At 36.2% G+C, this 16,105-nt stretch overlaps 1 protein-coding gene across 2 annotated transcripts; it reads right to left on the bottom strand.

Annotated features, from left to right (window-relative positions):
• Nucleotides 1-284: 284 nt before the first annotated feature.
• Nucleotides 285-15,052, bottom strand: c2cd2 (C2 calcium dependent domain containing 2). Of its 2 annotated transcripts, XM_077242320.1 has the most exons (15): nt 13,999-15,032; nt 13,744-13,839; nt 13,185-13,304; nt 9,633-9,734; nt 9,360-9,476; nt 8,623-8,740; nt 7,705-7,813; nt 7,156-7,220; nt 6,625-6,740; nt 6,184-6,340; nt 5,893-5,997; nt 5,602-5,729; nt 4,574-4,856; nt 3,389-3,425; nt 285-2,692 (listed from the first exon to the last, which is right to left on the bottom strand). In XM_077242320.1, the coding sequence occupies exons 1-15, from the start codon at nt 14,260-14,262 to the stop codon at nt 2,608-2,610; spliced, it is 1,902 nt and encodes a 633-aa protein (XP_077098435.1). In that variant the 5' UTR covers nt 14,263-15,032; the 3' UTR covers nt 285-2,607. The 2 variants fall into 2 exon arrangements, with proteins under 2 accessions (XP_077098435.1, XP_077098434.1); XM_077242319.1 differs by lacking the exon at nt 3,389-3,425 and having other exon boundaries at nt 13,999-15,052.
• Nucleotides 15,053-16,105: the final 1,053 nt, after the last annotated feature.

Raw genomic sequence — 16,105 nt, 5'->3', positions numbered from 1 at the left:
ACACAGGAGTTTTCAGTCAGTGTTTACTGCTCAAACCAATAGATATGTTAATGAACAACATAAGCACAGGCTTACATTCATTATGCACAGACATCAAGGTCTTTGCCACTTTTTATAACAGAGCTGTTCATTTATAATGTCATTTTGTAGGATAACCAGAAAGCTAATCAGCCATAGGTTCCCTCGGGAAGTTCATTTTGGGTACGAAAAGCCACAAAAGCTCTGTTTAGCATTACTTGAAAAGACTTTTGCATTAAGCAACACACATTACACAAACTCTCAAATCAAATGTGAAATTTAAAGCTTTATTGATATAATAACAACAGGGTTTCATTAACTAGCATACATGTGGTAGTTGTAGTCCTTATTCAACAACATATCCATGTGTAATATAGAGCAAAACAAGTCTCTTCAAGTAATGACAGACATTATTTAATATCACAAACCACCATTCATAAAAGCTGACAGAGGACTACAAATGGAACAGCTTTATGAGTTCTTACTGCACAGGCCATGAAGATGTGTGATCTTAATATTGCAGGTAAATGTGTTATGGTGATAAACAGGTTCTCATGGATACAATTATCATTCACAACAACAATTTCTACAGACATTCTTGTTAAGGAGACCAACCAGAATCCAATAGAAAGCAAAGATGAGTTAAGTTAATGAGGAGTTCTTCAATGCACATGATTATATTATGATGATACGCATAAAAAGAGGACTGATGTGTTCGATTTTATTTAAAGGCTAGATCACCTCTGGACGGCCAAGTAAGCATGACAAAAATAAAATCTTCATTTGCCTCCTATTTCAATAAAAAATGACCTGTTTAATTTTATGACTGTTAAGAAATACCACCAAATGAAGTGTTAACAGCCAGGCTGTAAATGGCAACACACAACAGGAAAAACGAAAAAACAAAACAGAACACGGAACAGTAGTCCTCCCAAAAATCAGAGTTAACAGCCAGACTGCTGAGGTTTCTTTCTGGCAACATTCACTATGGACAGGCATTCGGGTTTCTTCTACATATGCAGTTCAAGTAAATGTCAAATGGAGCCTGTTATTGAATCCCTTACCACAAATCCACTGCAGTTCCTGAATACAAACTGGTTGGCAATCACAGCCAACATTTCAGGTGGCTTAAGATTACAAGTCAAAGAAAACACCACTCTTGGGAAAATAACTCCTGGATCGTGAACATATTGAATAGCTAAATTCAAGAGGCCAGTGCTCTTGCATTCTGGTCTTTCAAACGGGAAAATGTCCTTGCTTAGTGTTAAAAACCTTTGGTACAATTCACCGACATTTGTTTAAAATTGTGTGGCATTGTGGAATGACAGAGGGGGGAAAAAAAGAAAAGAAAAAAAATCAATCAGCACATTTGACAATTTTACAGTATATTTAATAATGTATGCTTAAAAAGAAAATATTTTAAATAAAATAACCCTAATAATATATTTGATTGATATGTTCCCACCTCTGCTTAATATTTAGAAATTAAAAGATGAACAGAAAACCAAACCCGTCTTAAAGCAAACATATCAGTGCCAACCCAGAACATTTGAAATGTTATGCTCTGTTAGAAAATGTTTCACTTAACAGATTGGGGAAAATAATAGTCACTATTCCCAGAGACAATTAGGCTTAAACTGCAGATTAGTCTTCCCTATCAAAATAAAAACTCCTATATTCAATTCACATAAAGGCAGAGATCTTTCACATGATTTTGAACAAATGCAGCGCATGTTCACAACCAAACCCCCAGAATTCACTGCACATCACTGCAAATGCATTTGGAATGAGTTCTGAGCATATAAAGAAGTGCAAATCAAACTGATGGTTTTCCCTTAGATAGTCAGAGAGTCCAGGTTCCATCAGGTCACCAGAGGGTTTCCAGAGGGATAAAGCTTAGGTAAATAGCAAGAAAAGGTTATCATCAAATCCCACTTTGGTTAAAAGGCCACAAACACAGAGTATCTTTTGCATGATGATCAATGTTTGCATAAGGTTAAACGACTCCCGAGTCATTCGGAGCGACGAAGAGAGCCAGTGCTCATTTGGATGCTGTTCTGTAAACTTTCTTGCATAAACACACTGTTCACAAGGTGAAAGAGAAAGTGACAACCCTGTGATGCCTTTTTACTTGGATGAAGAGATGAAACTAGTGCCATGAAGACAGACTTCATAAAGTAGATCAAAAGTAGGAAAACCAAGCTGAAGGGTCTGAATAATAATAAATTGGAATTCTGAGAATGTGCACGATGTGTTGAGAGGGAGTTGACGAAACACACTGATTGTTGCAACGCAGAGGTTTTGGCAAATACAGCCAGCAATAAGAAATGACTTGCATAAAAGTTGATAATGAATGTGAAAATGAGGACATTAGAAAAAAATGAAGAGCTGCAAAAACTATTAGTTTCGATGAAGGCCTTCTTTAATGCAACAGAGTGGGCAGTTCACGTGGGCTGTTCTCTCACTGTGCCGTTGGGTTTGCTCTTGCTCCTGGGTAGAAGCTTGTGGTTGATAATCCGCCTGAAGGTGGCCGTCCTCTTTTCCCTGTCGCCCATCATGGCAGCCTCGGGATGCTCCAAGTACTGCAGGTCATTGTGGGACTGGCTCATCCCTGGCTCCTTTCGCTGATGTCGCCGTCTGAAGAATAGCTTGGCACTCTTGTGCAGGAAGCTGCCTACAGGAGGTGCCAAAGAGAGATGAAAAAAATCAGCCAAGCTCACTAACATACTTCACTGAGCCAACCCGGATGTCAAACTCTGATCAACGGGAAGCTAAACCATAAAATTTGTAATCAAATATTATTTTGGTTTGATTGACTACCATGAAGACACAGGGGATTTGTGGGAATTGTGATGCTATCTGCGTCATTTACAGCTCTGAAAGATGCTAATGCAATACTCTGGCAGCATCAGATGGAAATTAGCTGAAAGAATACAAGCGCACTACTAACACAGAGTATGGAAACATGTTTGAAAGGGCTTGGTTTTAGAATCAAAGCAGCCTAAACCAATCCACACCAGCTTAGAAGTTCAGGAAGGTTGAACTTCTGGATTATTATGCTGTTTGGGCAAATTATCAGCCAAAACTCTCACTTGGCCAACAATGAAAAGGTTCAATAGGACAAAACAAACAAAAAAGAGGTGCCTCCAAAGATTTGAGAGGTCAAACAGCATGTCAAATCTTTCTCCATGTCCAAAATTCACGTTTGAAACCATGTTAATCAAATACAGGGTAATAACTTGATTATTATCCCGATGGAAGTTTAAAACGCTGGGGCATGGACTAGCTTTTTTTACTAAAAGGGTTTGTAAACAATTTCAGGGAAGTCTACATAATTTTAATATTATAGACTTCTCAAGAGGTCACTTACTCTTCCAGCAACAAAGTCTGGTTAGCACAGGTTTCCACTTTAAGATAGCAACAACAAAAAAAGTGATAAGGGGGAGGTACAGACAAGAAAGTGAATGTCATCAAATGTGAGAAGTACAGACAGAAAGACACTAGACAGTGCTGTAACATTCATATTAGACACAAACAAAGGTAAGACAGAATTTAGTAGCTCTGTGATAACTTGCATGCCACTAACAAGACTTGCATTTGGTTGAGATGTTCCTTTTTAAGAAATCTTTCAGTCTTTTTTTGAAGGTTGTTTACATTAAGCAACTCAAGAGACGGAATAAATGGCTACTTTACTCTTTGGCTTAGTGGGACATTAGTTTTAAGATTCAGATCAGCTTTTTAGAATAATTAATTCTAGAATAATAAATATTGTAGCTACAATTTCGTGGGGAAAAATACAACACGCTACCTATAGCACAGGGGTTCCCAAACTTTTCCATTCCAGGACCCACCTAGACAAGTATAATCTAATTGAATTACTGTAAGCTTGATGTTAATCAAAAGTTTGATATGTAAAAAAAAATCATATGACAGCGAATATGTATATAATTTAAACGCGGCCTTTGCAAATTTGAAGCGATTTTTACTTAATGTTGGAATATCGTGCATCCCTAGACAAAATGTGCGTCATTCACTGAAACGCACATTTAGCTGCGGCCAAGTGACTTTGTGTGACCCACCTTTTCCCACTCTGTGACCACAGTTTGAAAACCCCTGCACTAGCATATACACTACTGTCAGATTTTTAAAGAAATTAATACTTTTGTTCCAGCAAGCATGCTTTAAATTGTTCAAAAGTGACAGTAAAGGTATTTATGTTACAAAAGAAATCTTGTTCTAATTAAATTCTGTTCTTTTGAACTTTCTATTAAACAAAAAATCCTGAAAAGAAATGTATCAGTGTGGTCAAATACAGACTTCTTTCAAAAACATAAAATCTTAACGACTCTCAAACGTTTGAACGGTAATGTAAATGCATGCCATTAACCTTGTGGTTCACATGCAGACCTGTGATCAGATTTATGATTCTAGTTAAGCACTTTATGTAGTTTGAAGGTGTAAACTGGTTAAATAGAAACCCAAAATCCAGCTCAGCATAATTCTGAATGTTGTTCTTCTTCATACACAAAGCTCAAAGTCCAGCCCCCCCCCTCACCTTTTCCTTTTTTGGAACTCGTTTCAGAGGTACAGAAAGACAGAGAGGACTTATCCGCATCTGGGTCCTCTCCAGCCTGACTCTCCCAGTCCTCTACATGATCTGTGCCATTCGCACCCACCAGAGACTCTATGGGTTCGAGAAAGCTGGGTTCTGCCACTGTTTCTGAGGGTAATTCTGCTGCTTCGCTGCTGGAGCCCTCAGATGCTCCGGACATAGAAGCGTCCATTGCAGCTGCATATCCTGCCATCAAAGTCATCTCCTCATCCTGTGTTAGAGGGGCCTAAGGAGCAGGTTTATAGCAAAGCTTCAATTAAAACCTGACAATTAAACCCATAGAACTTGCTTTATGATGTAACATTGTGACTAGGGCAAGGTATCACTAACTATTTGTAGATACAGCACAAAAAAATGTATTCTGTCTGATACTGACAATTTTGTAAACATATATTAAAATCAAAATCAGTTTTTTTTAAATGCTACGAGTAAATTCAGGCATCACAACAGTATAATGTAAAAAGATCTAAAAAGATTGATAGATGTCCCAAAAATTACAAACTACAAACAGTTTATTTTTGAAGTCTTAGGAAATGCTTGCAGTGTTTTATGTGGGTTAGGGTTAGACCTAGGACCTATTGACCTAAGATTAGAGGGTTTCCAATTTTGAAAAAAATAAATAAAATAAATCTGTCTGATAAATTTGCACAATTTTGTATAAATAAATCAAAATCAAATATTTTTTTAATGCTACAAGAGAATTTGGGAATCACAACATTATAAATGTCCAAAATACAAAAAATTATATTCAGCTTGAGATTTGCTAAATATTGCATTTAACAAATGTATTAAATTATTAGTGTTTAAAAAAACATTTAGGTAAGCGTTTGATGACACCATTGGTAATATAAATGTAAAAATATGGGAAATGAGCATGCACAGAAAAAAGTAAACAAAAGAGATATGGTACAAATATAGGGTACATCCTTACTAAATACGCATATATGCGGGCAAGTAGTCTTTTTCTGTACCTTGGTTACTCCTGAGATGATGATGGTGCTCTTTTTGACAGGAGATTTGAGCTTCTGTTTTGCCGACTCATGGAGCTGTCTGATGGCAGCCTCGGCTACAGGGTCGGTCCCATTTAGGATCAATAACTCTGTGCAGGAAAAAAAAAAAAAGTACACAAATGCTGAATGTAACCTATTACTAATGTGTATCTTTCATTCATGCTTGCTCCGGGATTACTGAAGAGCACTTGCGGTGCAGAAATAAAAGGAAATGCATTTAGCCAATGAAGTCAACAAGCTTGGAAATCTCACCTGTATCTGATGATGACAGGGCTTTGCTAACTTTGGCTCCGAGTATTGACTGCTGCTCTGACACTCTTCTCTCCGCCAGCTTATTTTTAGAGGGTGATTTGGATTCTGTAAGAGGGATTTTTAAAAAACATGGAAATCATATTAGAGATTTTGATTTAGTGGTTTAGGAGATTGACATAACAATTGTAGTATTTTCATATTTAACTTTAATAACAAATACCCAAATAAAACCCCCACTATTTTGCCTCCCTCAAAAATGAACAACTGAATCAAAGGTCAAATGAAAGGTACCAGGTTGTAAAGGTCGTCCTGGTTTACTCCTCACAGCAGTGACAGTGGTGACAACGGTGCCACAGGGCATCACAGTGCGGTCCATCTCCACTCTCTTAGTAGGGGCTGGCGTGGGCGTCTGCCAGCTCCGCACCTCGCTGGGCTCCAGGTAGGTGAACTACACCGAGAGCATGATGAGGTAATGTCAGGTTTCATTCAGGTTGGTAAACAAATATTAAGTATGGTATAATTCATATTCCAAAGGAAACAAAGGAAACGGAAGGTTTTAAACAATAGGTTAGGCTTACTTATAGTTCTTTCTGCATATTAAGCTTGGGTATTTTAATTCACAAAAATATATAAAGAGACATTTCTATGAGACTTTGATCTAAAATGAGATCAAAATTGACACCTACTTACAGTCTCATTATGATATAATGATGATATTTGATATACATTTACCTCAGTAGTTAGTGATCCGGTCATATGATCTTTGTTCATGAGTGAAAAGGTCTGTTGACCTTTGGGGTGTTTCTTCACTAGATCAAAAGGCACAGATACCTGACCTAACAAACCACCTGGGAGGAGAACAGAGTGATGTCAGATCAAATCAAATTAATGCACATTATTTAATCAATGGGTTTGCCTAGGAAGGCAAAAGTGATACTGAATAAACAGACAAACACATTTCACACAAGCGCATCTGGCCTGTTAGAAATCAGGTTGAAAGGCCAATGACATGAGGTAATGGAGGCCGTCACATGTCTGTTAGCAGAGTTCAAATCATAATGTTACCACCGTATCCTTCTATTAACTCAATAAATGTACCACTTTCACCTCATTTTGAGGCTATTTCATGATTTAGAGAAACAGATGACAAAAAGTAGATTAAATTTCAGATGACCTTCAAGCTTCTGCAGACCCAGATTAATGGATATCACTACTCTGTTTTTATGCCGTTAAGCTGGTTTATTTTCGGTCATGTGGACTTACTCTCCTGAGGTTTGCCGTTATCCACGACCTGGATGTTCAGCTCCTTTGATCGGCCGCTAAGCTCACTGCAAAACCATACAGAGACAGGAGATAAAATAAATCATACGGCATTCCTATCTAAAAACATTGAAAGAAATATATATTTTTTTTTTTAAGTCTTAGGACATGGTTGCTGGTTTTAAATTTTGTGTGGATTTGTGAGTTGACAATCTTGACCAAGCTTTTGAAGGTTTCCAATTTTGAAAAAATGTTAAAATAATAATAAACATAAAATGAGAATATAAATAATTCTTAATATTTATATATACGCTATAGCACCTGTGCTACTAACATTACTGAACAGCCAGTTTCCCAGCCAGTAGTGTCACTCCAACATCAGCCTGATTCACATTATTTCCCTCTCATGTCACCACCTCCTCTCTCAGTAATTTCCTCTCCTATCTCTATTGTACTTTTCTATAACAGTGGCAAAAGTTTAAAACAGATTTTTTTTTCAATGGGTATAAATGAAGTTGGCAGGAGCAGCTGGGGAGGTGGACCTGAACTCACAATATGAAGGGCTGATCCCAAGCCGGGTTGGATGTGTTAGTCAAGACTGAACTGGTGACCTTCTGAGGAGGATCATCCAACTGGAGGATACACTGGGGATTCATGACGCCTGAAAGCAGAACAGAAACAGTTTTTTATATTCAAGCACAAGCAATACCATTGCGAAAGTAGACTCATTTGCTAATGTACCCAATTCAAATAAAACCAGATATTTGAGCCAAAAGACACAGGAAGAGATCTAGTACTGTTTGAGCTAAATGACAGACTAATGCAGAGAACACTCTTCGTCAAAATGAATTATGCATAAAACGGATGAGCTGCCAGTTGTCTCCGTTAAGTGCTCACTGGGCTGTAATAATGACTTGGCTGGAGAGCAACGGGACAATTAGACCACTTCCGAAAATGATTTCCGAACAGAAGGGACATCCTGATTGTGGGAAACACAGGCAGTTAACTCAAGAAGTCTTGGGGGCGGTGCTTTTTGGGAAGTGTTGCTTGCACTTTGTGCCCACAACAAAATGCCATCTAAATTATTGGCTTTATTTCTTCGATCCAAGCAATATAAAAACATTAGATGAGGTCTGTGGTATATATGAGGTCCATCTAATACATAGAGACATAACGAATGGGATTTCAAGGATGTAAATCTTTGTGAATCATATGACCATATATTTAGAAATGGCCCATCATAAACAGCTACCCGTGATTAAGAAAAAAAAAAAGGTGATACTAATTGTTACAAAAAAAAATTCTTTCAAATGCTGAAAAGCATGTTTAAACCAATATACATCATATATTGCATTTTATTTAACATTGTATAAATCTGCAAAAATTAGTTGGCTAAATATTAAACAACTGAAAGGACATGCATTCTTCATTAATATGCGTGTGTGATGCACTGCTCTTTTGGTCACTGACCTGCAGCACCATTCTCCTGTTTGGATGTGACCCGGATGTTCTTCACTAATAGTTTCCATTCATGCGCTCGTGGGGGCTTTGGGGGTGAGGTCACCTGCAAGGTCTTGTTCCTTACTTCCTGTTGAAGAGGACAAAGGAAATAAAACATTATCACTCATAACATCAACAGCAACATCCTTTTCTTTGTTTTTCTCTCCATTCTGAGAAAATTCCAAAGTTATGTAATTCTCTGAACATTATGACATTTATCAGATCATATATTCAAGGCCTTAAAGGCATAGTTCACCCAAAAATTTTAATTCTGTCATCATTTACTCATCCTCAAGTTGTTCCAAACCTGTATGAATTTATTTCTTCTGCTGAAAACAATAGACGATATTTTGAAGAACATGGGTAACCAAACAATTGATGAGACCCATTGACTTCCATAGTATGGAAGAAAAAAAATTCAATGGAAGTCAATGGGGTCCATCAACTGTTTGGTTACCCGAAATTCTTCAAAATATTTTCTTTTGTGTTCAGCAGAAGAAAGACAATCATACAGGTTTGGAACAACTTGAGGGTTAGTAAAATGATGACAATTTTCATTTTTGGGTGAACTATCCCTTTATAACAAACATAATAGGGTTTTAAAACTCTTTTGTGGTTGAGCTTGAAATTATGTGGAAGCATTTAGAGAGGATTAAGAGCTAATGATGATACGATAAACACTTAATGACATTTGCGCAGGGTTGTACCTGGACTTCTGCAGACTCTGCAGGCCGGGTGCTCAGAGTTACAAATGCTTGAGCTCCATTCAAGACCTGTCTGAGCCTGTCGCTCACAGCCTCTTCACTTAGACTCCCATTATCTCCCTTAAACACACACAGAGTCATCCCATGTGCTTTCCGAAAAAATAGGCAGAAGTTACCTCTTTAAAACTACTGAGATTTACAAATGAAAATCAGACAATTAGAACCGTACTTAATCATGGTCTTTTCTTTCTTGAGTGGGCTGATGCGTGAATATACCTGCGCAAAACTTGGCGTCAGCTGCAAATCTACAGATTCCAGGTGAAGCACCTTCCAGGAAATCTCCACTTCCCGGTTCACCTCTTTCATCTGTAGGGCCAGCTGTAACAACAATAGACACACAAACGTTACTTATAACCACAGACACAAAACAAGGGCTGATTTGAGCAATAAGACATGAGACTATGTACAAAATTGTAAAGCCTAAAACCTCTTTAAACATGGTTTAATATAAGGTCTCAATTGTTTTGTTGCTTTTAAAAGCTCACGAAACAGAAAACATAGTTCAAATTAAAATGTCAACCATCATGTAAAACAATGTTAGCTTCTATTTATTGGTTTATTTATTTGTATTATTATTTTGGCATTTATTTTTGCATTAAATTATGGATATAAAATTAACCTGTTTATATGTAAAGCTTATCTAAAGTTTGGGTCAGTAAGATAATACAGATAAACAGTAATATTGAGAATATTATAACAATATAAAATAACTTTTTATTAAAAAGTAGTTTATTCCTGTGACGGCTAGATTTTCAGCATCATTACTCCAATCTTCAGTGTCACATGATTCTTCAGAAATCATATGATGTTTTGGTGCTCAAGAAACATTTCTTATTATTATCCATGCTGAAAGCAATTGTGGAAACCGCAAGAAACAGCATTTATTTGAAATTGAAATCTTTTGTAAACATAAAATAAATATATTTACTCTCACTTATAATCAATTCAGTGTAAAAGTAATAATGTTTTCAAAAAAATTACTGAAACCTTTAAACATTTACATAAAACATTTAAACAATTATATAATTTTGTAATTGTTTTGTGCGAATTCAAATTCATTGACACTTGATTTTTCAAAACTAAGGTGAGAACAGACATTGCAGTATGATAAAAGACACCAATGTTTAATAGAGGTCATTAATAACAAAAAAAAGTATTTTTCAACTTATGGCTATTTACCAGTGTCAACTTGCCCCACACAGAATAAAATTATCAAACTGAACAAATGGCCAAATATCAGCTATAAATTAAACAATAAATGCTGCTGCTTCAATTCAGCAAGGCAGAAACACACAGCGACCTACAACAGAATAACCTAACACTGCCTACTTCAAACACACAATAAACAAAGGGTCCACAGCATTCTCATATTCACAACGGCTCATTGAGCCGCAGGGCCCACAGTACATGAAGGAATGGGCTGTCATGTCCGAGCACGACTGCTTTACATTTCTGGAGAATGAACTTGGATGAAACGAGGAGGAAAAAAAGACAGGACGCCAAATTCCTTTGCAGTGCTCTCAAGTTCATTCCTAAATCACATGAAATAATAGTCTGAAGAGACAGCAAACGCTAACCAGTTACAATTAGCTTACAGTGAGATTTATATAATCAGGAAATGACTCAATCGACTACTTCAATCTTAGCCTGAAAATATATATCCTTACAGTGCTTGTAACTTTGTCAAGAGTTGGACCGCATGGAGTTAAAATAAATGGGTTATTCCACTACCTTGTTCACGGCTGTGGGGTCTAGAGTGCAATGACCTCTAGAACAGAAACAAAAGCCTTAAATTTACTGTTATTCAGCCTACAAAGCCATTCTAACAAGAGCTGGGAGCTTTCCAGTAACTGGCCTTCACCAGCAGGAGAAACTAACAGAAAATAAGCAATAGCCATATGGATTCCTCCAGAAAGAGGCTGAAATGACAAACAAAAAATAAACGCAAACACTCCTAAACATGCAAGCATTCTGTATGTACATTTGGCACATGCCCGTAATTTGATTTACAATCTAGCACTTGGCCTAATCCTCTTAAACAAAAACTGCCTACTACTACAGAATACCATAGATCCGGGGCAGATTGTGGAGACATATGAGGAAAATGAAAGATTTTACGACAAGTTAAATGTTTAGCCACTCAATGCACTTAAAGCTAAAACGGGATCAGCACAACAATGAGTCATCGAGTAACTTACTGGTTTAAAAATAGCTGTAATTCAATTGAGAAAAGCCGGTGTGAGCTCTTAAACACAATGTATTGTCAACTACTGCAGAACTGCAGCTCTGCACACAGAAATTGTTTTACTGGTATTTGTAGTGCAATATTAAAATAACTCCGTTCAAGAGGTACAAGCTTTTCCATGAATAATTCTGGGCAGGATGTACTAGTGCAAGTGCACGTGTTCTTTCCTGAGGCAGAGACATATTAACGGTGATTAAAATAGAGGCAGGACACTGAGCCAGTGCTCGCGACTGAGGCACTTAATCTGATTCCCGTGGCGAATAAAACGGCAGAGTGAGTCACGTCCTATAAATCAAAAGCATGCAGGATGGTGCATAAGGTGTTACATCTCTCATGAGAACATGGGACGTCCCATTCAAGGGCAAATGTGTTTATTCCTCATTCCATATTGGCCTAATAGAACTGTACATAAATGGAGCAGTGCTGTCAGGATTAACTAAAACTATTAAAAATGACAAAAGAAGATCCGCACACAAAAAATACGCTAAAAAGCTCACATGAATTTATTGTCCAGAGGCAACAAATAAAGTGCAAAAGGTGCGCAAAACGTTTTAAGGTTCAATCCTTCATCAGTGCCATGCGTTTCCAAAAATACAACTGTGCTCATTTACAAGCTTATTACCATAATCATTTTAATATAGCAGAAAATGACTTTGCTAAAATTATTAAAAATTAAAAAATAAAGCTGAAATAAATATTAGATGAAAAACTTCAATGAAAATTAGAAGCATTTACTTGGCAACTAAATGATAGAAATAAGTTTAAGTTGATGTACTAAAATTACTAAAACAAACAAAAATAACAAAAGTTAAAGCTATAATGAAATATTATATAATATGAAATAAAAATTACAAAAGCACATAACAAAACGACTAAGTGAAACTAAAATGAAAATTCAGCCAAAAAAGCCAATTCATTTCAAAATATTAATAAAATACAATAGCAGTATGTACATAAATAACACAGAGGGGTTGAAGTCTGAGAACACTAATAAAAACATTGTTTTTTTGTGCATTACTTTAATTCTACAAATTTTTTGTATATTTAAGTGAAAATGTGATTAGTGACAGAAACCAAACAGAATCTGAAAAATGTACTATTCATTTTACATCATAACAACACTTCTTTGTTTTAAAGGTTTCAAATTGTTTTGTTTTTTACTTGCTTTAGAATTTATAATTTCCCCATAAGACTCATTTCCCTCTTCACTCAAACTGAACGTACAGTTCAATTAAGCATAGTGTTGATTTATCACCATGTGATTAAAATAAATATTTACTTTGATGACCAAACACGTGATAGACTTTCCTAGAAGCACACAGAATGAGACGCTAGTCTGCTCCATGGGAATGTATAAACAACAAAAAAAACTGGTTCATCCTCCAAACCAAATGGCAATATCTCTGGAAGCATTCAAAGAATGACTGTCTTGTTTGACAACTTGTTATACAGACGCCAAAGCCTGATGTTTACTCAACCATCCTCAAGTGACTTTAAAGAGCAGAATAAACACTCGTTTTTACCTGCAGACGAAGTGGAGATATTTTCACACTGTATCTCAGGGGGGTTTCTGAAGACGCTGAGCTTGGTAAAGCACTGACAGAAAACTGCAGTTTGTTCCCAACCACCTGACACAGGACATCCTGCAAAAAGAAACCAACTATGACTAAAACTAGGTGGAAACTTTAAATATCCTAACACTTTAACAGTCATAACACTGCTAATAACTTTTCTGAATCAACAAACAGCACTGCATGTCAAAAAGAGAAGTCTAATATCATACTCATATCCCTATTTTTTATTCAACACATGCAAACCTAAATACAGGCAAGTAAGGAGATCCACAGTATAGGTTAGTGCATATAAACTTAACTAACTTTAACTTTATTGTCCCCAGGGGGGAATTCTTTTCAACAGCACTGCACTTGTTTAACACACACACAACATAACCAATATAATACAAATAGACATAATACAGGGGGGAAAAAACAGTTAAATAACACTCAGCGATGTCTGTTGTTAAGGTATGTGGCTGAGGGAATCAGTTTTGAAACATTCAAAACATGCCCTCATTGCCCTTACCTTTTGACCGGGTGTTTTTGTAAAGCTTGAAATCTGGTCCAAGGCCAGTTGTGATGACTGGACACCATCATCTTCAAAGGTCAGCTGAATCCCGCTCTAATAACAGGAACAAAATACCAAAGTAATACAATTAGTAAAAACAGACCACAACAATCTCTTTTTTTAATAGGAAATCATGTGCGATTTTAAAGACTGACAATATATATATATATATATATATATATATATATATATATAACTGAATTACAAACCAACCTGTGATCTACGAGCTTCCTCATTAAGGCCCCTAAACCAGGCTCTTCTCCACTGACTCTTCCAGCTTTTCAGAGACAGCACCCAGCATAAAATCCCATCGGCTTCCTCTGAATCCACATGACTGAGAGGTGTTTTCCCAGCAGGGGGTTCGTTGGAAAAATACAGCACCAAGTATATAATCAAAGTGACAACAGAGGCCAGAAAGAGAGTGACCATGCAGAGCCACTGCCAGTCACCGGAGAAAACACCCTCCATAGACGACATGATCACCGTGCCATTCTCTTAAACCCTTAACATGTTTACCCTCAGCTCTGCTCCCCTCCCTTCCGCATCCCAACACAATAATAACGACACTTTCCTTCCTAGAATTGACTAGTAAAACACCTTCACAAAATAGCAAAAATGAAAGTTCACGAACGGAGGGTGGGTGGAAACACGAGACCGGTGGATTGAGGCTCGTAAATCTCACTTCAACCAGCACGACAGCGACAGACAAAACAAAATACAATTATTAAATGTGATATTTATAATATTAGAGCATCTGCACAACTACTTACACACTAAGTAACATTTTTAACATACGCTAGTCACAGTAAACTGAGTGTGAATTAATCTGCGAGATGTTAACAGTGTTATCGGACACAAACAGATTTTGTTTTAAATGACAGGTTTAAAAAATATATTATTAATATTATACACGAAAGACATCGGTTGGAATATTATTGGTTATTTGAATACATCTCTAAGTAATGAAATCATTAGATCCGGAGTACTCGACGTGAAAAAAAGTTCCTGAAAATCCCCCGGTGTTGATGAGCCACGTTACCATCACATTAGCCGAGCAGAAAACAAACAAAAAAAGAGTTTAAAAAGTGAAATTAAGTGCAGTCCTCATCTTCTATAACGCTGTTGTTCATTCTTCTGTGCGTTTAAGAAGAGAGATGGAAAGAGAGAGGATGTGTGTGTAACAGACCTCTGATTTCAAGGATTATTAGCTTTGCGTTGAAGTTCAGGACACAGCACCGTCACCGGACAAGACAAAATAAAAGACCCTACCGCAGTTTTCAAAAAAATTAAAATAAATTATTAAATGTATTTAATAAATAAATACATTTATTGACAAAAAAAAAATACATTTATAAGTCAGAATAGTTTTCTTTATATCATCATATGGGGAATTTATGCTTAGCAGAACAAATGCATTTCTTTACACACCATCTGAACAATGGGCGTGTCTTTGTTTATATGGTATCTTTTTTTAAGTTGTGTGGTTAAATGGAATTATTTACATAAGTCCTAACCCCAATTTTCCAAAGTAGCAAATAGAGCAAGTAACTTAGTTTGTCCAGAGCGGTTTGGCTATTTTTTTAATCAGATTTTTTTTTTAAAGTTGATTCACTATTTATTCTTAAACTGTTTAATGGTTTAATTTTTTTTTATCCTTAGCCATCCTTTCGGTCCAAGATCGTTCGCCATGCACTATGGCCTGTTTATGCTACAGTTGAGTAAAATATGAATCTGTAAATCATAATAATGAGATAACTATAATTAAATAATAAATTATAATCTAATAATTATTTAGTCTCATTATATTGAAAAAAAAGGTTTCCTAATAATGACTTACTATATCATATCAATTAGAATTTCCCCCGTAGAACTGTATCTTAATGTGAAACTTTCAGATAATTATTAGTGAATGTGTTATAATATTTAGGGGTAACATCTCTATTATGAAAAAGTTTCTCCTCACAATGACTTACAGAATCATTTATTTACTCTCAACTGTGGTGGGAACGGGCTTTCAAACCATAGTGATACTTATAGTATATGTAATATTTTGTTATTTCTGAGGTAAACAGGGTTTAAAAAGTATTATTCATTACTAACAAATTGCAATTATTTTGTTTTGTCCATAATTTCTTATCAATTACAGAACATGAGCAAGCGATAGACAACTTACAATTTAAATAAATTTTGACAAAAGTCACAAACAAACCTATTATAACAACTCTCACACAAACTACATTGTTATTGGAGTGAGAGTGAGTGACTGTTTTGCTTTGCAACATATTTGTGCGGAGGGAGAAAGCAGAAGGAGAAATAGTGC

The sequence above is a fragment of the Siphateles boraxobius genome, unplaced genomic scaffold (assembly GCF_051911475.1).
Source record: "Siphateles boraxobius isolate OS27281-9 unplaced genomic scaffold, OSU_SipBor_1 25, whole genome shotgun sequence".
NCBI lineage: Eukaryota > Metazoa > Chordata > Actinopteri > Cypriniformes > Leuciscidae > Siphateles > Siphateles boraxobius.
Note: the sequence above shows the minus strand (reverse complement) of the source record. Positions and strands in the feature narration are given on the sequence as shown.